General features: G+C 41.3%; 5 protein-coding genes across 7 annotated transcripts in view; 2 read left to right on the forward strand and 3 right to left on the reverse strand.

Annotated features, from left to right (window-relative positions):
- Nucleotides 1-830: 830 nt before the first annotated feature.
- Nucleotides 831-12,410, reverse strand: heatr3 (HEAT repeat containing 3). Of its 2 annotated transcripts, none has more exons than XM_023275839.3 (15): nucleotides 12,135-12,410; nucleotides 11,657-11,829; nucleotides 8,466-8,553; nucleotides 7,657-7,754; nucleotides 7,325-7,434; nucleotides 6,479-6,619; nucleotides 6,046-6,302; nucleotides 4,212-4,302; nucleotides 3,893-4,047; nucleotides 3,502-3,584; nucleotides 3,244-3,380; nucleotides 2,978-3,066; nucleotides 2,348-2,491; nucleotides 2,103-2,279; nucleotides 831-1,933 (listed from the first exon to the last, which is right to left on the reverse strand). In XM_023275839.3, the coding sequence occupies exons 1-15, from the start codon at nucleotides 12,273-12,275 to the stop codon at nucleotides 1,820-1,822; spliced, it is 1,998 nt and encodes a 665-aa protein (XP_023131607.1). In that variant the 5' UTR covers nucleotides 12,276-12,410; the 3' UTR covers nucleotides 831-1,819. The 2 variants fall into 2 exon arrangements, with proteins under 2 accessions (XP_023131607.1, XP_023131606.1); XM_023275838.3 differs by having other exon boundaries at nucleotides 6,016-6,302.
- A 99-nt stretch (nucleotides 12,411-12,509) lies between these two features.
- cnep1r1 (CTD nuclear envelope phosphatase 1 regulatory subunit 1) lies at nucleotides 12,510-15,473 on the reverse strand. The gene is made up of 6 exons (XM_023275843.3): nucleotides 15,362-15,473; nucleotides 14,721-14,792; nucleotides 14,426-14,499; nucleotides 13,587-13,696; nucleotides 13,001-13,055; nucleotides 12,510-12,904 (listed from the first exon to the last, which is right to left on the reverse strand). Exons 1-6 carry the CDS (start codon nucleotides 15,384-15,386, stop codon nucleotides 12,863-12,865), a joined length of 378 nt encoding a protein of 125 aa, XP_023131611.1. The 5' UTR covers nucleotides 15,387-15,473; the 3' UTR covers nucleotides 12,510-12,862.
- Nucleotides 15,474-15,748: 275 nt separating this feature from the next.
- On the reverse strand, nucleotides 15,749-20,308 carry si:dkey-78a14.4 (arylamine N-acetyltransferase, pineal gland isozyme NAT-10). 2 transcript variants are annotated; one of them, XM_035950757.2, is made up of 3 exons: nucleotides 20,222-20,308; nucleotides 17,677-17,725; nucleotides 15,749-17,122 (listed from the first exon to the last, which is right to left on the reverse strand). In XM_035950757.2, the coding sequence occupies exon 3, from the start codon at nucleotides 17,115-17,117 to the stop codon at nucleotides 16,245-16,247; it is 873 nt and encodes a 290-aa protein (XP_035806650.2). In that variant the 5' UTR covers nucleotides 17,118-17,122; nucleotides 17,677-17,725; nucleotides 20,222-20,308; the 3' UTR covers nucleotides 15,749-16,244. The 2 variants fall into 2 exon arrangements, with proteins under 2 accessions (XP_035806650.2, XP_023131616.2); XM_023275848.3 differs by lacking the exon at nucleotides 20,222-20,308 and adding an exon at nucleotides 17,838-18,130.
- Nucleotides 20,309-21,671: 1,363 nt separating this feature from the next.
- sdr42e1 (short chain dehydrogenase/reductase family 42E, member 1) lies at nucleotides 21,672-24,088 on the forward strand. The gene is made up of 3 exons (XM_023275847.3): nucleotides 21,672-21,813; nucleotides 22,227-22,303; nucleotides 22,562-24,088. Exons 2-3 carry the CDS (start codon nucleotides 22,242-22,244, stop codon nucleotides 23,658-23,660), a joined length of 1,161 nt encoding a protein of 386 aa, XP_023131615.1. The 5' UTR covers nucleotides 21,672-21,813; nucleotides 22,227-22,241; the 3' UTR covers nucleotides 23,661-24,088.
- A 571-nt stretch (nucleotides 24,089-24,659) lies between these two features.
- Nucleotides 24,660-27,303, forward strand: part of wtip (WT1 interacting protein) — a 38,629-nt gene continuing 35,985 nt past the window's right edge. Inside the window, exon 1 of the mRNA XM_055011858.1 lies at nucleotides 24,660-26,735. Coding sequence (XP_054867833.1) covers nucleotides 25,235-26,735 — 1,501 coding nt within the window. The 5' untranslated portion in view covers nucleotides 24,660-25,234. The remainder of the gene's footprint in view (nucleotides 26,736-27,303) is intronic.

Here is a 27,303-nt window from a genome sequence, read left to right on the forward strand (position 1 = left end):
CTGAAAAGGGGGCGGAGACAGCGTTCTTACGCAACAGACAACTGTTTCGTGTTACATAACAAGAACTGATTTATTACTCTCTCATCAAAGTAAAGTGGACTAGGTAAACCCGATTTATTATTGCGGCCCAGTGCTCGTCTAAGCGTTACAGATTTGTAATTATACGAATAATCTCCCAGGTTAGAGTTTACGTAGTGCTGTATAAACCACGATTAATCTACTTGCCAGTGACGAGTCGTATTATAAATTCCTATTTAAACTGTAAATAAATATTATAGTGAATAAATCTGTCGGGAATTTTTTTACTTAATCGAAAAAGCATTTACAAAATATAAAAACATTTATAAAAGTTACCATTCTCTATTTCTCAGCAATCACTCAATGTAAGGCTTTCGTTGGATTTGAGAAACTTCAAGCATTTTTGTCACGTGGCGATAGATCAACTAGATTTCTTTTAACTAAAAAAAAAATAAAATTAGTTTATTGAAGTGATTCCCTGAGGATTTGGCACTATTGATTGCCAGACATTCATGCCAATAAAACATACTGAATTGATTTGCTAATTGTTCTGCACTGCTTCCAAATTTTTCAAATCTTAGTGATTATTTTGATATTATGCAGTTACTGTGGAGTCAAAAGTAGCTGTGTTGCATCTCATTCTGTACATTGTTTTGCATTTTTATGTTGTTTAAACAGTAAAATGAACTTGTAATTTGCTGTGCGTAGTATTAAACCTAAATATCATCAGTCATGCATAGTTCGGCTATGTTTATACTGAGAGACAGCATGTCATAGGAGACATAAAGCTGAAAAAAGCAAAGAAAACAACATTGTAAGAAATCAGGATTTATTTCAAAATAACACATTCCTTCAGAACCTGGTGACACAGTCTCCCTCAAATGTATTTTTGAAATAGTTTTCTTGATTCAATGAAAAGCAGTTTTATTGACATTCTCCTGAAAGTTTTCATAAACCCAGGCAAAAGAAAGCTAGACTTAACTTTGTCAGTTACATAAAGCCTGATGATCAATGGATCAGGTGCAAAACAGATCACACCATATTTCAAACCTGCTCTGTTGTAGCACAAGGCTGACCATGGACTTATTGGTTTTAAAGACACCAAGTTTATTTTGTATTTGCATTTATTTATTATTTTATGATGTAACTGATAATGCTTTCTGCTGTAGTGCCTTGCAGACAGGAAAGTCCAGAAATTCATCACTAAACTGTTTGAGTGGAGTGACAGCAAAAATAGATTTCTCTTTAAAGGAAGCCAATTCCTTAAAAAAAAAAAAAAACTATGATTCCAATGTATAACATCAATAAAACAAAGTCTTCTCTTTTTCATTAAGTAGCTGTTTCTTGAATCACTATTCAGCACCTATGAATAGCTCAGCCTCTGTGCAGCACAAATGCAAATATCAGTGTTATGCCCATTGAAACATGGGATAAAATGAAGGGTATTCATGTGAAGACGTGATGTCAGCTATCCATACATGATCTCTTAATAATGTTACTGGGAGGCATGAATACCTTAAAAAAATTCAGGTCTGAAAATCCCTTTGAATTAAATGAAAGCAAAAACAAACAAAAAAAAAAAAACTCTTAACTGCTACATGCAGTAACTAATAATTATTATTTTCCACTCTTCTTTCTTCACCACAAATAAAGTTTCACATCACTAATAAAACAGTAAATAATTATTTAAAGAATATAAACATAAATACTTAACGGTTTCCCAACCATATTCTGTGTCATTTTACGCTCCTGTCCAAACCATACAGGTTCAATTGATCATAATGTGAAGTGCGAAAAGTTCTCATTTTTTCACCACCTTCTCCAGATAACCAATAAATCTTCTCAGGTTGACTTTGATGTTATCCAAGACACACAGCTGCTGAGGGCTGTATTTGCCTCTTCCTTCTTTGCGTATCTAGTAGAAGAAAGAAAAACTATAGTAACTTAAAAGGCAGAGAAAAATCCCACAACATATTGGAGACAGAATAAAGATGCAATCAAATGCATATCAAACAGGTAAAGTGGAAATACATTGATGAATCACTGAGAGCAGTGATCAGTAAAGATCAATTAATCCCTGGTACCTTGGCCTTGAAGACAGGTTGAAGTGCCTTGAGTGCAGGCAGTAAGTGAATGTTTTTAGCAGCTGTTTCCGCCTCATCACCATCCGCGAAAACATCAAATAAAGCATCAAGGGCTTCTCCGTTTACAACCAGGTTGGCATCCCTTGTGGCAACTTGAAGCAAAGCGTTTCCAATCATCTGTGGGGGTGGAGGTTTGTTAGACGAAGAACAAATATTTCAAAGAAGAAAAGAGGCAAAGATGATACCTGAAGGGTTTCCGCAGTGCCCTTCTCTTTGGCCAATGTGCTGCCAGTGATGCCCAGAATGGCGACGGCGTTGACCCTCACACTGACAACATCACAGCGGGTGGCTGCTTCGCTCAGGCTCATCATCTGCTGGGGGGTCATACACTAACAAAAACAAAACCAAACACGCAAATATTGAGTCGTCCAAACCAAACACGGTCAGTATCGATAAGTGTGAGCTGGCAGTGCATGTTCAAGTTTGACATAAATACAAAGTCTAGCTTCTCTGAAACAGGACCGTATTTGTCCAGTCGACAAACGTGGAACTAAACTAACAATGAAACTTCACTGACTGTACACATGAGCTCAGTGTACTCAGCATGAGAAGCATTATTCAGATGATAAAAACAGAGCTATAATGTCTTCTTTGGCTGCAACAACAGGGAGGTTGGAAGTTTTGGATCATTTAGCACAGGATAACAACTAAGCAAGTTATTGAGCAGCATTATGTGGAAAATTAAGACAAGCTGTTTTAGAGATTGATCTCAACTGGTGGCTAAAAGTCAGGATGTCTCACCCTCAGCTGCACAGACTGACCTTTGTGGTAATTGTCATAGATAATGCTATTTTCAAATGGTGTGTACTCTGTACCTGTGGGATATTTTTGGAGGCAATCATCTGTAAAAGAGACCGCATTGCACTGATGACTGCCTCAAGGAACTCCTCATCTTTGGTAATCTCTGAAAAGAAAAGAAAGAAAATTGTTAATTTTGGTTTGGTTTACCACGAATTGATTCTAAATCCAGACTCTGAACCACCTTTCCCATTCTTTTTTTTTTTTTTTAAACTTATTTGAATAAAAAAAAATAAATAACCAAAAGCAATACAAAATGTGCTATATTGCAATAATGTGAGACCTGCAGCACCAAAGACCAGTGTGGACAGGTGCTGTGCTGCTTGCTGCAGGGCCGATGCACCACCCAGAGACTCTGCATCCATGGTGGAGAGGATGCTGTGAAGCCCCGTCAGAGCCCGTGACTGGACGCGCTGCATCCTAAAGGACAGTGAAACTTTTTATTCAAGAGCGTATCAGAGTGAAAATGGACAACACAAAGTTCAACACATTCTGACCAGACAGTAAAGTTCAAGAGAAGACGAGAAGTAAAGAGGATTACTTTTTTATCAGGCCTCTCCAGGAGGGATTCTGATGGCACACATCCATGGCTTCATTTCTAGGGAACTCTGTCTTTTTGAGAACCTTGAATCAAGAGGGAAAAAAATATTATGACGACCATCTTTTTACCAGGTAGTCTGGTTGCAAAAAGGCATATCTGTGAAAGGGAGATCTCTGTGAAATTGCACAGGGAAGAAATTGAATCTGCTCAACCTGGAGGAGAAGCTGGGTTGGGTTCACTGCATAATCAACATCATATTTTAGGTGGTAATTACAGTAGCGTCAACTTTAATGGCAGCTTAACTACATTCCCATGCTAGTCAAAGTGTGATGAACTCCTGTCTATAGGTGTTGATTGAGTTGAGGTGTGACTGATGAACACAACTACTTGCCTTTTCTGGTATGCTGTGGTTGATCAAGGCCCCTTGAACCTCAGCTGACAAACACAGTGGAGACATCAGGTTGGACAGTCCATCACAAAGACCATCAGGACCCAAGTCACTTTCATCACTGCTTGATTCCTCTTCCCACTCGTCATCAGAAGGGTCTTACAAGGCACAAAAACACAGAATTGATGAAGTCTGTTCATGTATTTCTTGCCGTAATAGGCTGTCTGATGGACAAACACAAACTTGGTGGCTATGTCGCAGGAAATAAATGTGATGAAAAGTGCCTGAGGTCAGCACTGATGTCCATGCCCACAACACTCACCATCAGAGCAGCACATGTTGACAATGATCTCTAAGGACGTTTGCTGGGCTGTCAGCAAGGCCGTTGCCTCCCTCAGCTCCTCCTTGCCCCTCTGGACAAAAACAAGCAGCCATATGAGTCAACATCCTCCTAAAACAATAACTGTTGTTATTGCACCATTATCACCCAGTCTGAGTTCAGCTGCATGCCACAAAGAAGACATTTATTCCTACACATGGATTTAGTAAGTCCAGTGACACTATTGTCGAGCTGTGTTGCAAGTAAAAACATGCTTTAAGGGTGTCAGTTTTGAAGAAAAAAACTTGAGGTGATCACTTTGTGTTTATTGATCGCGCCAGTGTCTGCGAGTTCAGTAACATCGTAACAAAGACACTTCCACAGCTGAATATTTACACAAAATAGTGGAGAGACAGTTCAGACCCAAATAACCCCATTGTGTAACCCACAACATTAGAGGGTATTTTGGAATTTCACCATGAATGTCACCCACAATCTTGGGGCTCAGGCTGTGACTGAGCTGAGAGGGACAGCTCTGTCTCGCCAGGGTCAGATTTGGGGACTGTCAGTGTGGTGGAGGCCAGAAGCTGGACCCCAGCTGAACCTTGCTGAGTGTCCCCAATCTGCTCCCGCAAACTCGACAGTTTGTCTGCCCTGTCAGTCTGGCTCGCTCTCTAGTATGACTCACACGCCACCTTTTCAGCTGGCATTAATGTGCACTTCAAAAATACAAAACTGGATCGCTTCCTTGCCATAAACACACACTTTTGAGTATGTCACATCTCAACATTTAAAACTGCTGTGTTTATACAAGAACCCTGACAAGCTACTGTTTTGGAAAGTCTCTCAGGTCTAAAATCTCACCTCCATGTTTCTAAATTACATATCGAGAATTCCCCTTCAATGTTTGAACCAATTCTGAAGGATAAAGATACAGAAAGTCAGATAGAACTGAGGAAACCTCTTGGATGAAAGGTGAAATGTCTTCAAGAACCAGGTTTGAGTATTACTATGATCTGGGTGACTGGGAATTTACATCCATATTCTCACTTCGAGCCTTTGTTTAAAGCAGCTAAAAGGACCTTTAGGTTTAAATGTGAATTTTATCTACTGACTGCATTTAGTGCTTCCTGTTCTATTAAATTTTCTCTACCAAAATGCCCTCTCCCAAGCACTGAAACAGCCAATAGCAGGCTACTAAGGGTCTTACATCATGGCTGCTTTATAGCTTCATGCAAACCTTTTTTAGACAAATACTGTTATAGATATTTTAGTGTTTTAAAAAGCTGCTAAAGATAGTATGAGCAGACAGTCCTTTTAGTTTAGCGATCATATTGTGTACTGAGCATTTTATATTTATACAGATAAAAAAATCTAAGTGTCAGAGCTCTCTCATGTACAACATATACTCTGTGTTGATGGATACACAGACCAATATATCTCCAAAAAGGTGCCATCAGTCGATTCATCAGCCAGGCCAAGTTATCAGACTACTTTAAACATGCATGCAACTGTCGATGTAAATGGGTTCATAGTTTCTCAGAAATGTCTGATCCACTGTTTGCTGTCAAAGTTCAGCCTTAGAGGTCAGAGGGGTTCACTACCTGCATGAAGAGAAACCAGAACATAGAAAATACAGAATTTAACTACTAACTAATGTAGTAATATCCATATTCAATATTGAATTCAATATTGACATGAAAGCTAAGGCAGGTTGGAAATATAAAACTGCCAAAGCCTCCACTTCTGAATGTCCTCAGCTTGGATTTCAGTGTGTCTCAGTGGGACAGCAAAAGGTGCCACTTACAGGCAGGAGGTCAGAGAAGTCATTATCAACCTTCATAGCTTTTCCATTCCTCCTCTGTTTAGGTGCTTCTCCCTCCTCGTCCATCTCCTCCAGCTCTGCTGCAGCGGGCTCTTCAGTGTGTGTCGCCGCTGGTGCGTTTCTATGACGAACCTCTTCTGCTTGTCTGAGTTCAGGGATCAGCATACCTGCGTCCAAATCCAGGCACTGGGACAAGGTGGCCACCACAGCGTTGACAGTCTGAGCCTGACGGGCAGCAGGCAAACTACCCTTCATGTTCCACAGAGTCCCTGAAGGACACAGCAGACAGAGTCAGAGCTCAGGAAGGGACATCAAGAACATCACAGTATTCATCAATTGCTGCTTGTTCCTTAACATTTCCAACAACTGCTGTTCATACAGCTCTTTATACAATGACAGTAAAGCTATAGTTTTGAACAATACAGAAAAAAGTGACAAATTGTACCTGCAGCTAATGTCCTGAGCAGATTGTGTGCCATGCCTGGTTGAGATGAGAGCAGCACATTCTCCAAGGCTCCAAGCACAGCAGTGTTCAAGCTACACAGCAGCTCTGGGTTATCCTCAGTCACAGTGTGCAAACAATGAGCTGGAGACGCACAGAGGACAGTCTAAGAGTTAAAGAGTGTTTTCTTAAAACTGTGAAAACAGATTAGATAGAGTTCAGGCCTGATTAAAGCCTACGAATATCAATCTCTACATTCTTAATTCCATGTAATGGTCAAGGATAATATCAATAACATTGCAGGATACACGTGGCAATACTTTTCATCTTTCTTTTCCAAATTTATTTTTTTAGTTTCTCTCACTTGTGTCTCTACTTAGAGAGCACTACAGCTAGCAGCTAGTTAGCTTAGCATAGCATAAAGCTTATAAGCAGACATAAACAGCTAACCCTGTTCTCTCCAAAGGTAACATTATCTATCTAGTATAAGCGCTAAAGCTCATCAATGAATACATTATACTGAAATGAAAGGAAAAACTATACATGACAGTTTTACAACCTCCTGGACTCTTTGCTAGTTACCACTCATCTTTACCAAAGCTAGCTCTAGTAGCATCTTCTCATCTAACTCTCATCCAGAGTGTGTTTCCCAAAAACTCTGACTCTTTCAAATCACAAATATTCAATACTGTATATAGTATTATCTGGTGACCTATAGTGATATGTAACAATTGTGAAGGTCATCTGTGTTCTTAATGCTGTGAAAATCTGCCATGTCCTTAATTAGTAAAATCAAAATTCCCAGCCCTTCCACAACCCTACAGATAACACAACATCTCTTGAACCTACCAGCAGATATGGCCAGTTCCACATTGTGTGGGTGTCTCTCCAGACACTGGACAACCACATCCAAGAGACCCGACTTGTTGAACACAGACAGCGCCTGGCTGCTGCTCTCACTGAGAGGACATAGTATCAATGAGACATGGATGGTAGAAAAGGAATAATACATCGCATCTTTGGGTCAATATCCACAGCTAACATCAGTAACAATGTCAGAAAAAAATAGGAGCTTGCTAAGCGTAGGAAGACTTTCTGGATTTCTTCTGCAGCTGTGGCTAAGGTACCTGTACCTGTACCTGTGTGCTATGCATGGGAACAGCAACAACGTCCTGGCTTACCATAGATTCCACAGTAAGTTCACAGCCTCATTGGCCACATCCTCCACTGCATTCTTCTGCTCTTTCATCGACACAGCATATTCAAAACCAGCACAGCACTGGAAAGAAAATAACACCATGTTGCAGAGGTCAACAAACGACGAGTGAAACAGATATGATTTTTACCATCACCCATCTGAAAAAGTTCATCTAATTCATGCATATATAACTCAGCTTGGGGCTGCACAGTGGATCAGTGGTTAGCACTGTTGCCTTGCAGCTAGAAGATCCCCGGTTCGCATCCTTGCCTGGGTCTGGGATCTGTCAGCATGGAGTTTGCATGCTGTTTACATGTTCTTCCCTGAGCATGTGTGGGATTTTTCTAGGTACTTCGGCTTACTCCCACAGCCAAAAAACATGCTGAGGTTAATTGGTGATTCAAAATTGTCTGGGGGTGTGAATGCGAGTGTACTTGTTTGTCTCTATCTGTAGCCCTGTGATAGAGTGGTGACCTGTCCAAGGATAGACTCCAGCCCCCCCAAAACCCTAATGAGGACTAAGCGGTGTATAGATGGATGGATGGATAAGTCAGCTTGGAAAAGAAGGGGAGTCAAATGGGCTTTATGATCCAAGACATCTCACCCAGAAGGTCAACAGTGAGCTTGAAATCGATTTGCTTCAGTGTGTGTGTGCCTATTTTTAACAATTCACTACTACCTTTGCTCTGGAATGACACCTAACTGCTGAGAATATCATAGCACGCTGCAGCAGCTGCTGATGAAGAGGAACTGAAGTGATGGGGTGAGCTAAAAGCCATGGCGGAGTCTCACCTCTCTAAGCAGTGCTGTCAGAGGAGTCATGACGTCGTGCTTCACCATGTCCTCGCACACCTCCTGACCTCCACATGCACTCAGATTCCTGTCAGGGACAGACAGACCCAGACGCACACTCATCAGTTACTCGGGGGGAGAATCACCAGAGTCTCCTCTCTGGCTGTTTGTGTATGTGTGATTGCATGAAACCTATTTTAAGGTTTATTTAGAACAGTTGTCAGAACAAGTTTTTGTTGCAATTAAAGCGGACTTAGGGTCAGATTCATTAAAACGAGTCAAAAAATTGGTAAACCATTTACTTATCAACAAACAGAAAGAGATTCAAATCTGGAACAATGACACAAGCCATCAAATCATCAAAATTCTAACAGCACTTTCTGTCTGCTTACAGCCAGAGCTTTTTACTGGAGGATGGCGCCCCCTGTAGAAGTAGCACCACAAATACCCATAATAGTACCACACTGAATGTACCCTTGATTGGAGTGTTAAATGTTTATCTTAACCTTTTTTGGTTTGTTTTATTTTCCCCAAAGTTTTAAAGGGTTTTCCCACAATTTTGTTGCCTTAGAGAACACTTACAATTTTTTATAATCTTTAGTTAGGAACTATTTTCTGTGGCAATATCTGTACAGTGGTCCCTCGTCTATTGCAGGTGTTCCAGACCACCCCGTGATAGATGAAAATCCGCGAAGTAGTGACCGTATTTATTTTATTCATATATATATATATATATATATATATTTTTTTTTTTTTAGGCTTCATAAACCCTCCCCACACACCGCAGAGCAACACTAGGCGCAGTGATCAGACGTCTATGTGAAATGGACGAGGTGAGATGCTGAATGCTGCTACACATGGGAGACAGAGGGGGGTTTAAATGTCATTATTGTGGTTTATGTTAGTGCTACAGTGTTATTAGTTTTGGGGTTTTGTTGTGTTTTTGTGGTTTAGTCCGCCTAGTTAGTTTGGTTAAGTGTTATGCTGTCAGGACCATGAGTTTGAAGTGTAGTGTGTTTGATCACTTCCTGCCACATCTTTAACGCGGTTCTCTGTGCGTCAAAATTAAAGCATCTGCCAGTTGCAGATAGTCTAAAGGACAGATGTCCTTCTTCCATCAGTGTTTTTCAACACAGCTTGCCACAACAATGAATATATAAAAATACCTATATGCTGCAAAATCCTGCGATATAGCAAAAAATTTACTATAATAAATGCAATTTTAAAATCTGCAATACAGTGAGACTGCGAAAAGTGAACTGCGATATGGCAAGGGACCACTGTATATACTTTTAGTTTGGGAGCTAATGTTAAAAACTGGCAACCGCAATGGTGCATGCTGAAAACATAGTTTGCACAGCCAGTAAACTAGAAACAATAAGAAGAATGACGACAAGGCACAGATGCAAACTTGGAACATGATGTATACGTCTGCACATGTTTGGTATATCTCAGTCCAAACACATAAAGTATAGTATCGTCTTTGCCAACACTTGCAAGCTATTAAAATATGAAACACACCTAAAGTGGGGCTGGCATTAAGTTTCTGGCATCACTAAACTTCTATACCTCTTCTTGCCTCTATTTTCAAACTACAAAAAATGTAGCCCATGATTGGACATTTTTAGCCAATTACAGGTCTTGCCAGAGAGAGGGTGTTTAAAAAAAATCTGAGCTCTTCAGCGCAACAAAAAAAGTCACAATTGGCTCAACTAAAAACAACAGTCATGTGACAAAAAAATAGGCAAATCTTTGGATTACACAGAGGCAATAGGGGATAAATTATGGAAACATAAGAACAAATCAAAGATTGAGAACAAAAAAATAAACATGCTTGAGCAATACAAAAAATTCAACATGGCTCAAAAATGGTATACAGAGAACCCTTTTCCTTTATAAATGATTTATGATATTCTAACTGTGTCAAACTGCATAGAAGACTCTTTCGAGCTCTCTTTCTTTACTTCTTGCCAAAATGAAGAACACCTTAAAATTGTCATATAGTGCAATTTGGCCTGATTGGTCAGCAGAGTCTTTTTACAGGGGAAATGTTGAGATGTGACAGCCATGTGTACTAAATTATATTAAGGTATTTTAGGTTCAGGGTCTTGGTGTTGTGTATATTGGATCACTGGGACTACCATGTCAGGAGCAAAAAAAGCACAGGAAACTACGAGGAATGTGCTAGCAAGACACTAAACTTGTCCACTGACCGCAACCCACTGAAGATGCTGTAGATAAAATACTAAATACATTTATCTTTTTGGCATAAAACAGCCACTTCTAGAGTGTCCCCTTTTCATTACCTGCTATTTTTGGAAGCACGGTATGTTCAGACAAGCATCAACGTATAAGAGTGTACATACCAAAACTGCACCGATGAGGAAAGTTGCAACATGTGTTCAAGATCTTTTTCATGATTTCCAACATTTGAATGTCTTATAGCAGTGGATGGACAGTTGTTAGTAAAGACAGACAGGACAGGAGGACATCGGTGTGTCCAGTCCCAAGTCTTTACAGTGGAGCACACTGTGGCTCAGTAGCTCACTATTTCTCCCCCTGTTGACTTTTATGTGGTCTGTTCTCCCCGTTACAGATTGGCCTGTTGATAGTGATTGGTTCTCTGCTCCCTCTGGGTTTCTTAAAAGTGCCTTGCAGCAGCTGTAACTGCAACAAAGTAGTGGTTGTGAATGTCCCAAATGAGTCCTAAGGCTAAGACAATGGAAAATCAAGGTTTTTACTTTGGTAACATGTCCATATGGTGTTTTTTTTAATATGGTGGAAGACATATTAGGGGTGTAATAAGATGTCAAGATCATGGCTACGCATTACTGATGTCAAAACTAAGCAACCAATCTTGTCAGTCTGAAAGGTGGGGCTTTTGGCGTATGCTTGAATTGCACCATTGTTACAACTTGCCATTGTGCAGCACTAAAGCAGAGCTGTGTGTGAGCTGGTGTGCTATAGCTGCAGCGAGTGACTGCGAGTGAGTTAAGTGAGATGTAGGGACGAAACGAATCTGCACATTCTTGGAGAAGCAGTGGTGAAGAGTTACATTTAAGCAATTTGAAGGCAGAGAGGCTTTCTTTTCATAGGGGAAATGTCTACAAACATAACTGACACATGGAGATGAGGACGTAGCAATTTAATCAGGGTGGATTCAAGAACTCCATTTGTCACTGCTGGCTCACCTGAGAGCTCCAGCGGCTGTCTCTCTGACCAGCAGGCTGCTGTCCAGTAACATGGGGCCCAGGCGTCTGACAGCATCCCTCTGGAGGAAACCTGGGATGGTCTGGCTCTGCTGCACCACTCGTGAAATGCTGGCACATGCAAACTCTCGAACATCTGCGCTGGGACTCTGCAACTGAAAAAAAAAAAAAAAAAAAAAAAGCTTTGTTTTGTTTGTTTCACAGAAAATGAAAACAATGACAGCACCTACATAAAGTCTAACATCCATAAACTGGCTGCTGTGTGCTCAGCAAAACTGTTGCATTTAATGACACAATATAAACTCTTTAAACGTGATCACACACTTGTTCATTTACACTGGAAGTCACTAAATGTATAGTGATGAGCACTAATTATTAGCATGTTTACATTAAATGCGTAAACAAGAGCCTCGCAAACGTTGGATATTAGTGAGAAATCCAGTTTAGATAATGTTCCTACTTTCTCCAGCAACTCCGCAGCTGGACAACCATCCTCGCCGAGCTCTTCTTCCTCAGCGTCCGCCTCCTTCACTGCATTCACCGGCAAGCCAACTGAGTTGAACTGCGGACGTTTAAACTTAGTGGTTTTACTTTTACCCATTTCAGCGGCGATTAAAGTGCGAGCTGCGCATCTAACGTAGTGACTGTTTTCCTCGTGTACACTCCGCCTGTTAGCGATCAAACCTCACACGATCCGGCTTCAACCTGGTAGGAGGCCATGTGGAAGTTCGCTCCCTGCCGTAAAGCGCTCGTTGCTAACGGAAAGCAGGGACGCTGTCGCAAAAAAATACGGGAACGGCTACGATGCAACACATATGAAAGACGGGACCAAAGATGAGGCTTATTCTCACACCTGATGTTTTTATTAGGCAAATAATTTTAAAAATAGAAACATTTAGATAAAATACATGCTTAACATCAGAAACAGAAATAAACACAACTGAACTCACACTGAATGTGTAAAATAGGTCAAAGGGTATGTGAGCAGGTCAGCAGCTTCAATATTGACATCAGCACAGCGACACCGTTAAAACATCAGTTCATTTCCATGTTCCAAATGCATTTCCCACCATGATGACAAGAATCTGCCTCAGTGCTGCTGCCCTTGGTGCTGCTCTGAACACCTGAAAGATTCAGTGTCAACACCTGATCAGCTACATCGTCTGAACAGCACGCACAAGTTTGTTGTTATTGGATGTTTGGTCGTGGTTTGAGAATAAGTTTCCCCGTCTGTGAAAAAATGCAAACAAGTCAAAGTGTTAGCAATGTGTGGAATTGTCTAAAAAGACTACACGTCACACTATCAAAAGGAATCTGTTAACTCACGTCATCACAGGACATATTGTATTCTGCTAAAACTGTGCGGCAGCGGGCAGCGATACTGAAGGGGCAAAGGTTAAAGCCAATAACGGGAACTTATGATGTCAGTGTAGCTGCTTGATAAACTAGACCAACGGCCACAACATTAAAACCACAGACAGGTGAAGTAAACATTGGGTTCTGCATTAATGTGGATGATACTTTGACACATTACACCGACCTAAACAGTGTTCTAGACAAAGTAAACCACCCGCCCAGGCAACAGCTCTTGCACACAGTAACAGCGTCCCCCAGCATGGTAATAATTCCCACCACTCTGCAAAAACTGCACAGCAACAGTTTGAGGAACACGACAGAAAGTGTTCCAGTTACCCAGTGTCCAAATACAAAGGATGTGCTGCCAACTTTCCGGTACCAGACATCACAGGACATCCTAAAAGGTCCTGCATCCCTGATCAAATAGGGTAAAGCTGTTTTGCCAGCAACATGGATGCAAGAGGGAGGGCAATATTAGGCAGGTGGTTTCAATGTTGTGGCTGACTGGTGTATACCAAAATGTCCTTTAATATTTACTGAAACAGACAAAGGATACATTGATGGGGCCACAACTCGTTTGTGTATTCCGGCAAAGAAGAGAGCTATTAGAGTGATGCAGCTGATGGTGAAGAAGGGATGATTCCAGAGCGATGAAAAGAAAGAGACCTGCAGAACAAAGCAATATCAATGTGAATAACAAACTAAACTTTGACTTTTTAGAGCTTATTTACAATAATTAAGCACAGTGGAGGCCCACAGTAGCTAAATTATAGGGTGAAATGAAGAGAATAGACACATTTTCAAACAGTATGGCAAGTCCTACTGTGAAATATTCCCACTACTTTTTTTTTTCCTTGAGTTTTTTTTTGCACTTCCATCTCCTTCTCCACTTCAGAGTTTGAGTGCCATTTCAGGTAGCCCAGTGTTGGTGGTAGGACTGATGTCATCAGCATAAGGACTGAGACAAATTACTGTTTATTGAACACCATACTTTGATAACAATGTCTGGCTTACTGTTTGTTTGTATTTCTTGACCAATAAAACCATGCCCTGCTCTTTCTGAGGACAGACAAATCTGCTATGATGATGCAATATACACATCGCTCACATGTCAGCTACTGCAGATATTTTCATTAGACACAATATCTCAGCTTTCTCTTTAAATTCAGCAAAAACCTGTTTTTGTTTTGTTGTGGAAAAACACCTGAAGGTAAAATCCTTAGTCCATAATCCATAGTTTCAATGCTGCAATATTAATGTTAGTAATAGACAGTTCATTTATTGGTGACGGACATACTACTCAAAAAAAGAATGCACTTTCTAGTCTGTCTATGATCGAACTTCCCTTGAAGCTAAAAATGAAACAATCTGATAAGCTTTTTCACCAATACATACCTTCTGTGTGTCGGGGTCTATTAACCAGTTCCAAGCCCCAGTCGCCGTACAAACAGACACCACTATCAGAATCACTGAAACAAGATGTAGGAGTGAGACACAGTGCATCGACAAGCTGTAGATCTTAGTTTAACTGTAGTCTTGTTATCATGATTTTTTCTTTGACAGTCTCAGAGAAAAATATCAGGTTAGACAAACTTACATACTACAGACATTTTGGGAGGAAACAGGTCGCATGTCAGCCCCTACATCTCCTCGGCTACAATTTTGACAACCACCAGTAACAGTTACTTACTTCTCCACCTGCCTGTTGCAGGTTGCAAACAGGAGACATACTCTGTCAGTCTTCTCTCAAAGGCCTTCAGATCTATAACACAAATGGGCACATTAACATACTCAGTATCTAGACCAAGCATCGTGACCAAAAAACTGTTTCATCTTGCCTTTTGTAAAATCATCTTTCCTCAGACAGACTGTCATGAAACTGAATCTTAACATATTGCCAGTCTCAGGTCTACAGTTCAGATTGTGTCACCTTTGTATTTAAAGGGTTACTTGAAGTAAACTGAAACACACTGTGACTAGATGTGGCTGTTTTGCTCAAATTTCACTTGGAAGTTGATTGTGTCAAACTGACTGCTAGTACAAAAGTGCTGCCTTTATACCTTCATCGCTGACAATAGAAACAATAGGACCGAACAACTAAGTATGTGTTAGCTAATAACAACACAAGCGTATCAACGTCTACTGTCACTTAAGCTAGCACACATGCTAAGTGTCGCAAACAAACTAGCCAGCCAGCGAACCGTTACGCCTAATTTCTGAGGCTAAAATCGCTTGTTTTGACTTCATTATGTACCTACAGCTAGAAGGCTGTACAAAAAGACGTGGGTATTTAAAAATGCAGCAATTTAAGTTGGTTTGTGTGTTGCTTACCTTCGGCCTGTTCCAAGGAGTTCATGTCTGAGCCGACAAACAGCCGCCTGCTGTTGGTAGTGCCCCTGCCTCAACTGAAGGACAAGCCTGCAGACCAATCCACATTGGCTGTGTGCTCAGCTGAAATCTGATTGGATAGAAACCAAATAACAGGCGGTACTACGTGGAAGCCCCGCCCCTTACGTATTCTGAGCCCAAGCAAGCCTTCCCGACTGTAGATGGCGCTGTCTCTACCTTGTTTCAGCAAGTAGCACTACAAATAGGCATTTAACTTTACTTATCTATACTTTAGTTTTACTTTTACAAAATCTAACCTAGTTAAAACATTACAAAGCAAAGATGATCATAATTAGATAATAGCACATAAAAATAAAAGTACAGGTACGCTTATAGGGTTCAAATAGTTTTTTTATTTAATGCAGTTTAAAATCAACTTTGCATTAAAAGTGACAATTAGTCTGTGAAATGCTTAACTTTCGATGTGAACTCTGGAGGAATGTTTGTCCATTTATTAAATTCAAATCTCACAGATGCAGTTATCACGACATTTGAAAAATGAAGAAAGCATGTGGTTGGGCAAGAATTTATTAGTGTTATTTGCAGATGATAATGTCTCAAATGATTTCCCAAATATACATTTTCATCATTCCATCACTTCAGGTACAGCTTAATAGGCCTGCAAGCTTTCATCTGACCTTCATACTAAAGTTAAAAATGTAAAAGTATGTGATTTAAATGTCAGACTGCAACCCTGGGCTTGCAAAACTGTCTGTAAATAAAATGAAATAACACAATTAAATTGTAATTTTTCTTCTCTTACGCCAAGAATTGCATAATTCTTTTAGTCATGCCATTGTTTAAAATCTATGTCAAAGCAGAATTTCTAGATTGTGTAGCAAACTTTTTTGTTTTTTGGCTGCAATTTGCTCTGCAGCTTTACATTGAATTGTTCCCTCAGAATTTGCTCTATCTGATCATCTGTTACGTCCCTCATATCTAAGACATCAACACCTTCCTCAGGTTTGTACGTGACCTCACAGTAGGTCCAGCCAATCAGGGCTTTGAATCCTGTGGGGGTTTGTAAAGAGCAGATGGACTTATTGGTGAACAGTGATGCAGGGTCTGTCTGGAGTTTGTGGTTTGTCTCTAAGAAATGTTCGGACTCGCGAGGCTTGTATGTGAAGCAGTAGATCTGATTTGTTTCATACCTGTTCACCAGATTCGATTTAGCAAATTCTGGATTGACAACCAGTGGTTTTCTAGCAGTCTTCTCCAGCACCCAGATGTGCCCTTTGTCTAGGAGACGAAACACTCCCGCCGCCTGATGCTGGTCTTTTCCAGAGATGAGCTCCAGGGGCTCCCAAATTTGGAATGACACTCCAAAACTCACATCTGTTATGTAAGGCTTTCCATCAATGACGACCTTGTTGATGAGATGACTGTCATCAGAGTCAAAGTCATTGAGGATACTGTTGAAAACTCTGGAGCCCAACATTGTTGTGTCATAGCCCATTTCTCTGAGTACCCAGTTAAACAGAAAGTTGTTCTCGAGGCACCAACCTCCTCGGCTGTTCCTTACCACCTTATTAAAGATCACCTCCAGGTCCATTATGATCCTCTCACCACAATGAATGCTGAGGTTCTCAAAGGGGATTGACAGGATGTGCAGCTTGTGGATCAACTTCAGAGTTGCCAGATCCAGTTTATCATAGGAGCCATGGAACCCAATTCTTCTGAAGTACTCCTCCAAATTCATCTTGCCTGTAAAATGCAGGTTAATACATGAGTTTATCAGGTTGCACAGTTACAATCAATTTTGAAAAGTCATCTCAGCTTTCTCAGAGCTTAATGGAGTCTTATCATTTCTTTATTGTCATTGCATAGTGTACAATAAAATGTAGCAGCAACACTGTCAGTCATTTACACAACTAATTATTAAGATCACTATATATAAAAATAGTAGTGATGCACTTTTGGATATTGTACTTTGCTTTACATTCACAAAAACATAACGGCTTATAGTTGTGCAAAATGTACGCACAAAGTATAGAGTTGTATATAAACATAAGTACATGTTCAGTATATAGATACAAAGTGCATATAGTAGATGATACTAAAAAGTGTAGATATTTTAGAACAGAACTCTGTAGCTTTTCATGATCAAGTCAGATAGTGACATTGCAGGTGTTTCGTTGCATTCAGTTCAAATCGTTAACTACAGTTTTATTATTTTCAATCAGTCATGGTCAAACATCAGGAACGGTCAAATTCTAAATATATAAAGTTTCTGACTGTTTTTTTTTTCTTTACCTTACCTTGTTTAGTAGTGTCAACTGTCAAAATGGTGTACTCTGAGGAGCCTTTCTGTGGAGGACAAAGGTAAATAGAGATGAGTAAACAGTTTCTTCCCGAAGAAGTCAAATTATAACGAGGTTATACAGCCAGTGAAACTTTAGTTAGTTAGTTGATAATTTACCTGACTTTGAGTCACACCCACTCTTCTTCGGGTCACTATACTGAAAGGTTTTGGAGCGATAGATTTATTCAGTGTATAAGCAGTAGCTAATGGTGGCTAACGCTAGCGAGTGATTGGTATTGAACTTTGGATTTATCTTGCTGTACTGCACACATTACACTCAGTTCACTGACTTTGTGTCTCAGTACTTGTTGCTTAGTTACACTATATTTCAGTATCTATTATCATCCCCACCTGTAGCCAAAATATCCAGTTAGGCCAAACAGTTAGTTTCACTTTAAAGGCATCTCAAGGTGACAGAATGTGGCAGAGTCCGTTTCTTTTCTAGAGCTGCTCCTACAGTTGTTATCAGAGCTGTTTTCATGAATGAACTTTGACATTCATCCACCATCCTCAGTATAAATGGGCCATAGATAGCTATAGGACTCTTAAGAACACAGCTGAACTCATCACTTGCCAAGAAATGAGAACATGGCCCAGCTATTATTTTATTTGCTTGCCATCAGGTTAGGTGGTCTCTTAAAATAATTGAAAAACATATTAAGATAGTTTGAACCCAGTGAACAGAGACAGATTTAGGCTCAAAGATAAGGTCTTAATGACAGAAATACCATCAAATTTATATTTTCTGTGGGTCAAAGAGGTTGTTTTGAATGCCAGTGGTTGGAGATACTTAAGCTCTGCTATCTTACAAATGGAGAAAGTGGTCATATCAACGTCATTATCATAAAAGCAAGAAAATTTCACTCAGAAGTTACAATGATAATATTATCCATAAATTTGATTATTTCTACTTTTCAAGATCAAAGTTACAAAGTGCATGAGAGGAGAAAAAACAAAATGTTAGAAAATAAAAATACTACAATATAACTGAAAAATAATTGAAAAGAAGCTGCATATAAGGAGTGAAATAGGTAAAGAAATATAAAATAACTAAAATGTTAAATAAACAAAAATAAGAGTTAAAAGAATGCCTTCGTATCAGATATTTTAAAATGTGACTAAGATAAAATTTTGACAGCAAACCCTGTGAATTTACATGTATAACAATATGTGTTTTGAAAGAGATTTAAATGAGGGTTAAGACACCACTAGTCTGATCTCCTCATGGAGGTTGTTTTAGAAACAAAACGTCACGTCTGATCTGCAGCTTTTACTGTGGAATGGCTACCAGTGCCTCAGCTGAAGACCTCAGGCTAATTTTAAAGATCTGAGATGATACTGGGTCTGAGTCCGGAGCAGGTCTTAAAAGCTATCAATAATATCTTAAAGGAGTCAATGACGAAAAGGTATAATGAAAATAATACGCTGTCTTTATTTGGTTTTGATGAAGAGTCTGGCCACTGCATTTTGCTCAAGCTGTTGTAAACTCTAGTTTTAGAATTTCCTGAGCTGCAGAGAACAAGACTGCACATGTTCCTGTCTGTTCAAGCCAGATTAATAGCAAGCATGGCTTTTGCAGTTTTATGCTATGTTTTGAGACAGAGAGCTCAGAATTTTCAAAATATGAGCATTATAGGGCAGGGGCAAATACAATTACCTCAAAATTTAGTGTTCTCAAAATTTTGTCAACTCATCCAGTATCTGGGGTCATGACAATTTAACAGGAAAGTAAGTTCATCATGATAGGACTCAAACAGAAGCTGTCCACACAAAGTATGCAGTCAGATGAACATCATAGTTTAGGATATAGGACAAAGAGCTGCCTTTGTGGAGGTAGAAATGCTGCCCTCTCCTGTATCTTGAGGAATGGAGTGATCATGTGATACACAAACCTACTCGCTTAAATAAAACTACACACATAGGAGCCGTGGAAGCCAATTTTTTCTGAAATACTCCTCCAAATTCATCTTGCCTGTAAAGTGCAGGTTAGTGCATTATTTGACACCATTATCTAATAAACCACACATAAGCCACGCCGTGTGTCCAGCCCGCTATCAGATACTATGCTGCACTTGTTTTTGCAGTCATTTTAGCTGTCTCAAAGGGTGGACTTTTTCTGACACGAAAGAAACATATGTTTCTATTAATTGCTCGTTTCCAACAATGACAATTTGTCATATTTAAATCTAAAGTAGCACATTTGTTTATCTAAGAGTGTGTAACTCTGCAGTAGCTTTTCGTGGGAGGTATTGTTTTCCCCATGAAGGCTGAACTCAAAAAACTAAAGAGGGACAACACCCATGTCAAACACTCAGTTTTGTCACTGTAAAGCTACAAACAGCAGTTACAGTGATCGACCACCACTGCTTCAAAACTACTTTTACAACTCAGACTGTGTAGCCGCGATTCCACAAGCACCTACTCGGCGCGGTGCGGCTCGTCTTTGTTTGCGAGCGTTTCCATATGGATTAGTGCATGGTATCAGGCAAAACTTTCTGTACCTTCTCGGCTGAGGTTCCAAGCGAGATGAAGTGAGCCGGGATGTGACGTCTACATAGTGCAGGCCACTGATTGGACAGGAGTGCAGGCCACTGATTGGACAGGGAGTGACGACACACGAGAGCGACTCCTGCAGGAAAATAAAACCGGTGTTCCAGTTTAACTGGTGATCAGGTTAACTGGTGATAGTTTCCGTCTCCAGATGCGTCTTCCGCAGATTCGTCACGGTCAGACCTGGATTTACGTGAAATAAAGATACCAGATAAAGGAGACCTCGCCGAAAAACGCCGGCATCACTACTTAAAGTCTATATCCATGTAAATATCATCTACAGACAGTAAAAAGAAATGTGCGGACCGAAATAAAAAACAAGCATTTTTCAAGTATGGTGAGAGTCCTTTAAAAAAAAAAAAAAAAAAAAAAAAAAAAACACATATATATATATATATATATATATATATATATATATATATATATATATATATATATATATATATATATATATATATAGACTTTGTTAAGTAGTGAAAAAAACAACATCACATGTAAAGAAATGCAGTACCTAATAGAGTGGATTAACATACAAGTACTATACATTATTGAAATCAAAATAAGCAAGCTCAAATAAGACTAGAAAAGAAAGTAAGACGCAACGCTAGAAATGATACTGAAGTAAAAAAAAAACATCATTATAATTACATATTACACATTGTGATTAACTATTTCACAGTAAGATGAAATAGTCAAGACAAATTATGTACGAGTATGACTAACTTTACAAGTTTACACAAGTTTTAATATTGTTGGTAAGACCCCATAGTGATATTTATGATATAACATTTTTCTGACAAATTTGCATATTAAGAATTAAAAGTTCAGAAAAATATATAAAATTCTACTTTACCATACTAAATTACAAATTAAAGCTGAACATTACAGTGTTCATAATTATGGGAATTAATTTATCTAATTAATTCATATTTTAAAAAATATCTAAGACCCTTTGGCCTTATTAATTACAGATCTTAACCTAACTAATTACATAGGGTCAAAGCCCTACAGCCTTTTCTGTCAAAAAGTGCCAAAAAGAATATAGTCATCTTAAGTTTTTGTTACTATGTTTCGTAATATGTATTGTTTATTTGATGGATATGAATAAACTACAACACTACACAGCATTCTACATATTTTAAACTACAACAAAAAATGCAGCTTTTATTCTGAAAGCACAAGTCATCGCTATTTCACGATTAGAACTTTCAGAATAAAAGCAGAACTTTTCAGAAAAATGGATGTTGCGACTATTTTTTACAAAAGAAACGTAACTTTGCGTACTTTTTTGACAATATTCAGCTTATATTTTTTTGCATCTTAGGTCAGATTTCAATAAAAATCAGTTTCCAATCAGTCGTTTTCACGCACTTTGAAGGTAACTTCCTCGTGTTTCCTGTTTTATTCTGTGTAAATGTCGTAACTAAACGCGCAGCACTGAGCAAGGAAGTACACGGTGCTTTCTGTCCCAGGGCTGAGGCAGAGTTACATATGAGTGATATTCTACCCACATCTCACTAATATCCTCTCGGCTTGTATTGAGGTTGGTAATAAATGAGCTGTGACAGTTTACAGTGCAGGTTGGGTGTTATTTTGTGTCCTAACTTGTAGCACGCTGATGCTACTTTGGGGCACAGTTTGCAGCATGACATGTGTTCATTAGGTGGACTGTAGTTCACTGGAAGACATTTGTGGTTCATATAGAAATTATAATTGCAATCAGCTAGTTGTATAAAAGCTTAAATAGCTCAAGTTCAAGTAGACAAGGTCGGTGAATTAAAACTGTACGTTTTAACTTAGGTTTGGTAAACAAGCGCCATTTTGAGGAAATTATTTTCCTTTGTTTTGTTATTTTATTTGTTTGTTTTTATTGCATTCATGGGTATGCTCTTTTGTTTACCCGCTACAACTTATTGTTCCTAATTTTTACATTTTCTTTGTTCTTATAACTCGCAGATTCGCCCTCTTGCAATGGAAAATAAACACTCCGACACGTTCTTAATAACCGGGGGATGTGGCTATTTCGGTTACCGGTAAGAACAATTTAATACTGTCTATTACTCACGAAAATGATTTTTATTAAAAGTCATTGAATTCACTTTCTGTTATCTTGTGCAACTACGTGTTATTACCACAAGGTGGCGCCATTGTTCCAGTTATCAGATTGGATCTTGGACTTTCTTGAGCTGAAATGCATGTAGTTCTTGTATGTTTTCAGTGATTTTGTTTGAATAGAGGACTTGTTTTGAGTTTCATGCAGACAGTATTTAACATCTAGTGTTTCTCTGCAGCCTTGCTACCTCCCTGCATAAAAAGGGAGCCAAGGTCATTCTGTTCGACACCATCCCTCCAAGCCAACACGTGCCAGAAGACTTTGTGTTTGTGCAGGGTGATATACGTGAATATGCCCAGGTTGAGAAGGCTGTCACTGGTGTGGATTGTGTATTCCACATCGCCTCCTATGGCATGTCGGGTAGGGAGCAGCTGAACCGGCATCTGATAGAGGCGGTCAATGTTCAAGGCACACAGAACGTCCTGAAGGCTTGTGCTGAGCTCGGAGTGTCCAGGCTGGTTTACACCAGCACCTTCAACGTGGTGTTTGGAGGCCAAGTGATAGAGAACGGCGATGAAAGCCTCCCTTATCTACCTCTCCATCTTCACCCAGACCACTACTCCAGAACCAAGTCTCTGGCTGAGATGGCTGTGCTAAAAGCTAACGGCACAGCACTGGAGGACGGCACTGGGATGCTGAGGACCTGCGCCCTGCGTCCTGCAGGTATCTATGGACCTGGAGAACAGAGGCACCTGCCCCGGATAGTCAGCTACATAGAGAAGGGGATCTTCAGGTTTGTTTATGGTAAACCCAGCAGCCTGGTGGAGTTTGTCCATGTGGACAACCTGGTGTCTGCACATGAGCTGGCTGCAGAGGCTCTGACCCAGGAGAAGCAGCACCGCTCTGCTGGCCAGGCCTACTTCATCTCAGACGGCAGGCCGGTCAATAATTTTGAATTCTTCAGACCTCTAGTCGAGGGTTTGGGCTATCCTTTCCCCAAACTGCGCCTTCCTATCTCTCTTATTTACTTTTTTGCCTTCCTCACAGAAATGATTCACCACCTCGTCGGCCCCTTCTATAACTTCCAGCCTCTGCTCACACGTACAGAGGTGTATAAAACCGGCGTGACACATTACTTTAGCATGGCCAAAGCGAAGGCCGAGCTCAGTTATGAGCCCCAAGAGTACAACCTAGATGAGGTTGTTCAGTGGTTCAGATGCAGAGGCCACGGCAGGAGAAGTCACGGCTCCTCCATTGGTCGACTGCTGCTCAACGCCCTGTTTGTTTGTGCCTTTGTTGCTGTGGTGCTCTCTTTTCTTCCAGTTGTTGGAAGCTGATAAGCAACTAAAGCAGAAATATCATTCTGATGTTTCCCAAAACATCCTCCATACTGTTTCAGGACTGGGTCACGAATAGCCTTTTTACATTTTATATTATGTCATGATCTATGTGCACATTTAATTTGAGTGCTCATTATTAACTGGTGCTTCAGACACGAAAAACAGCTGTTTACAGGCCAGAAAAGTTTCAGTATTTACATATTTAATTTGCAGGGACTGTATTCTTGAATATGATACAACCTGAAGGCCTGGGTTTCAGATTCTGCAGTTATTTTCACTTTTAAAGGTGTTAAATACTACCTCTTTGTTCCACACTGCTTTGAAGAGAAAACCCTCAAAGGGCAAAGACTGATAATTGCTTAATATGTTCCAGTGTCTTAATGCTGTTTATGTGGAACTGAATAAAACCTGACAAGTCAAATGTGCATTGTGGGTTTATTTTGTGAAGTCACTAAGTTCTGGATATACAAAAACTGCAAATAAAAAGTAATTAAAAATAAAGATTTTTAATTGCTGAATAATATCTTTTCATATTAATGCAGACAAACAAAGCTAACCTTGACCTCCATTTGTATTCATAGCAGACCATTATTTTTCCCACTGCTTTTCTTTTGGTTTCTGACTCACAGGCTGCACTTTGTATTCAGCTTAGTTCTACATAGAAACAAATACAACGTTTCCCTGCAGTCCATTGTAGGTAATTTTCCTAGAAGGAGGCAGTGATAATTGGACACAATCCTAAAATGCATCATATCCGTTTTATTTAGGGCCATCAGAGGCTGTTTTTCTTTTGTGTCTGACTTTTTAAAAGGTGGATAAAGTGGAGTTTTAAATGTCTTTGCCCTCCATAATTCCAGCCCGGTGCAGTTTATTCCTGGTGTAAAAGGAGTCGGACCAGGTGAGGCGTGCTTTGTGTGGTATTTTAGTCTGCCTGGGATGAATGCAGACGTCCCCTTCTCTCTAAACTATTCTCTTCAGAGCCGGCTGCCCCTTGCTGAGTTGGTCGCAATCATTGTTTCTCTGCAGCATTAACCACATTCCAGAGAGGCGCAGCGCATCCTGTCTTCCTCCCCGCATTCCTTTTACGCAAACGAGTCCCCTGCGTAAAACGCTATTTTGTTCACATTTTCGCCCGCCTGGCGAGCTCACACCCTCACATAAAGCTTAACTGCGGCATATACGATTATCCGGACTACTTTGATTCTTCACACGGAGGCAGGAAGAGAAATCTAGAGGAAAAACCAACAAGGGGAAATTCCTCCGCGCAGCGCGCCATTGACTGTAAAGATCTTTCAACTTAACAAAAACTGAAGTTGACAAACGTATCCCTGTCGGCTGAAACTGAGAAAGAGTTTGTTTTTTCGGCGGAGCGGGGAAAGCAGGAGCGGACGATGCGGCTCTCGGTGCAGCTTTCTGGGTCCGTCGGTCGTTTTGTGTAAATGAGCGACGGCTGTTCGGCGGCGTTTTGTTTTGATTTCCATGTGAAATGCAATTAGAGCTCCGCGGTGCTCGCTAGTTTGCTCTCGGAGCGCAGCGCACTCTCAACTTGTTTCTCGCCTCGGGAGCACAACATGGAGCACTACCAGGAAGATTTGGGACTCCGGGCCACTAAACTGATGGAGGATCTTTCCCTGTACGATGCCTACAAAGACGGGATGTACAGCGCCAGGAGAGACTTGGTGATTAACCCCGATTTAGACTTTTCGGCTCCGGCTGTGGCGGAGCACAAAACTAAGCCGATGAATGGTACCTCTGTGCTCCACCAGCAGCATCACACTGTGGAGAATTTCACCGCTGGGAATAAAGTGTACAACGCGGCTCCGGTGCGACCCGTCAACTGCAACCGGACCGTTCCGGTGGATTTCTGCGCCCCTCAGAGAGACGCGGTGTACAGTGAGGAGGGCTGCTGCACCAAATCCGAGGTGGCGCTGCCCTGCTACACGGGCGCGTCCGAGCGGCACCGGAGGTACTCTCTGGAGGTGCAGGGCCACAGGTACAGCACCGGATCCACCTTCGACGGCGTGCCGCTCAACAAGCCGGTGGCTCTGCCCGGCAACAGGTGCAACAGCGTCTGCATCACCAGCAGCCACGACGGGAGATACAATGCCACCAGCCCCCGGTCCAGCCTGGCATCGTCTCTGTCCTCCCAGGAGCAGAGCAAGCATGCCAGCCCCAGGTCCAGCATCAGCAGCCCGCGTACCAGCCTGGTGGTACCGGGGCAGGACAGGTACACGAGCCCCAGGTCTAGTTTGGTTCACTGTGAAGGCAGCAGTGTCCTCAGTCCCAGATCCAGCTATGCAAGCACCGCCAGCGACACCAGTAAACACTCCAGCCCCCGGGCCAGCCTCAACAGCTGCGACTGCTGCAGCAAACCCAGCAGCAACCGCACCAGCGGCATCAGCATGGGCTACGACCAGAGGCACACCAGCCCCAGGTCCAGCACGGCCAGCCAGTACTCGTTCACCACCAGCCCCCGATCCAGCTACTCTGACTCCCGGTACGGGCCCGTGGTCAACCACGACCTGGAGGGGGCCATCCTGCACGCAGCGCCGCTGGCCAGCCCCCGCTCCAGCATCTGCAGCCAGGACGGGAGCGCACGACCGGGGACCAGCGCCAACTGCGTGGTCAGTCCGCGGTCCAGCATCTCCAGTCACAGCTCCAGAAGTTCCCGCAGCTCCAGGGGATCTATGAGCACGTACCCGGACCTGCAGCTGCCCTCACCCCGGTCGTCCATGCTGGGCAGCAGCCTACACGAGGACACGCTGCTGCAGGAGTTTGGAGACTCCAACGGGATCCAAACTCGCCTCCATCTCCAGGGGCTGTCTGCGGTGCCCGAACCCCAGCAGCAGGCAGCCCAGACGGCAGGGACAGCGGAGATAACCGTGGGGTCACCATCGTCGTTCAGTTATGGGATGTCCTCTAAAACGGCCTCTTCAAGCCAGAGGTTTAAGCTTCCTTACCAGGTGACCCCCAGCCGGGAGAGCGGGCCGAGCCAGGCTGAGAAAAGGCTGGAGGCGCTCACCTTGGAGCTGGAAAAGGAGTTAGAGATGCACATGAAAAAGGAATACTTTGGTAGGTTTGTTTTTACATACACATGAGGGTGTTAAATACACTTACTGCTACAGATGAGTGGAACACAATAAGAACATGCAGACATAAATCAAAACTACTGTCATTTCCCCATAATTCCCTTTCAGCCAATGTTAGTTACATACATCACAACCCCTGTTTATCAGTGCTGTTTTTTGTGTTGGATGGGAATTTGGTTCTGTAGAACCTGTGTTTAAAAAATCAAGGTTTCATGTTACAGCAAAAAATTTATTGCACATATGGGCCACTGAAGGTCTTCCTTTAAGTTTGAGTCTCCAAGTTTGAGAGTGTGACTTGTTCTGTGAGGGTCTGATTGATTTGGTCTCAGCAATCTGTCAAAGCAGTGTGTTGCCTGGAAAGTTTCACCTCAGGTGTGTGTGAGGAAGTGATGCTCCAATCCAGACTCCCTCCTCTGCACTGTCTTTAAACTCTTCACAGGGATCTGGAAGAACCCTGCAGCATCCATTTCACAGATAAACAAGCGGTGAAGGATTTAGTCTTGTGCAGAAAGGGTTTCAAATCCAAAACATCAGAGTAAGGCCTCCTAATA

Source organism: Amphiprion ocellaris, chromosome 1 (genome assembly GCF_022539595.1).
Source record: "Amphiprion ocellaris isolate individual 3 ecotype Okinawa chromosome 1, ASM2253959v1, whole genome shotgun sequence".
NCBI classification, from domain to species: Eukaryota; Metazoa; Chordata; class Actinopteri; family Pomacentridae; genus Amphiprion; species Amphiprion ocellaris.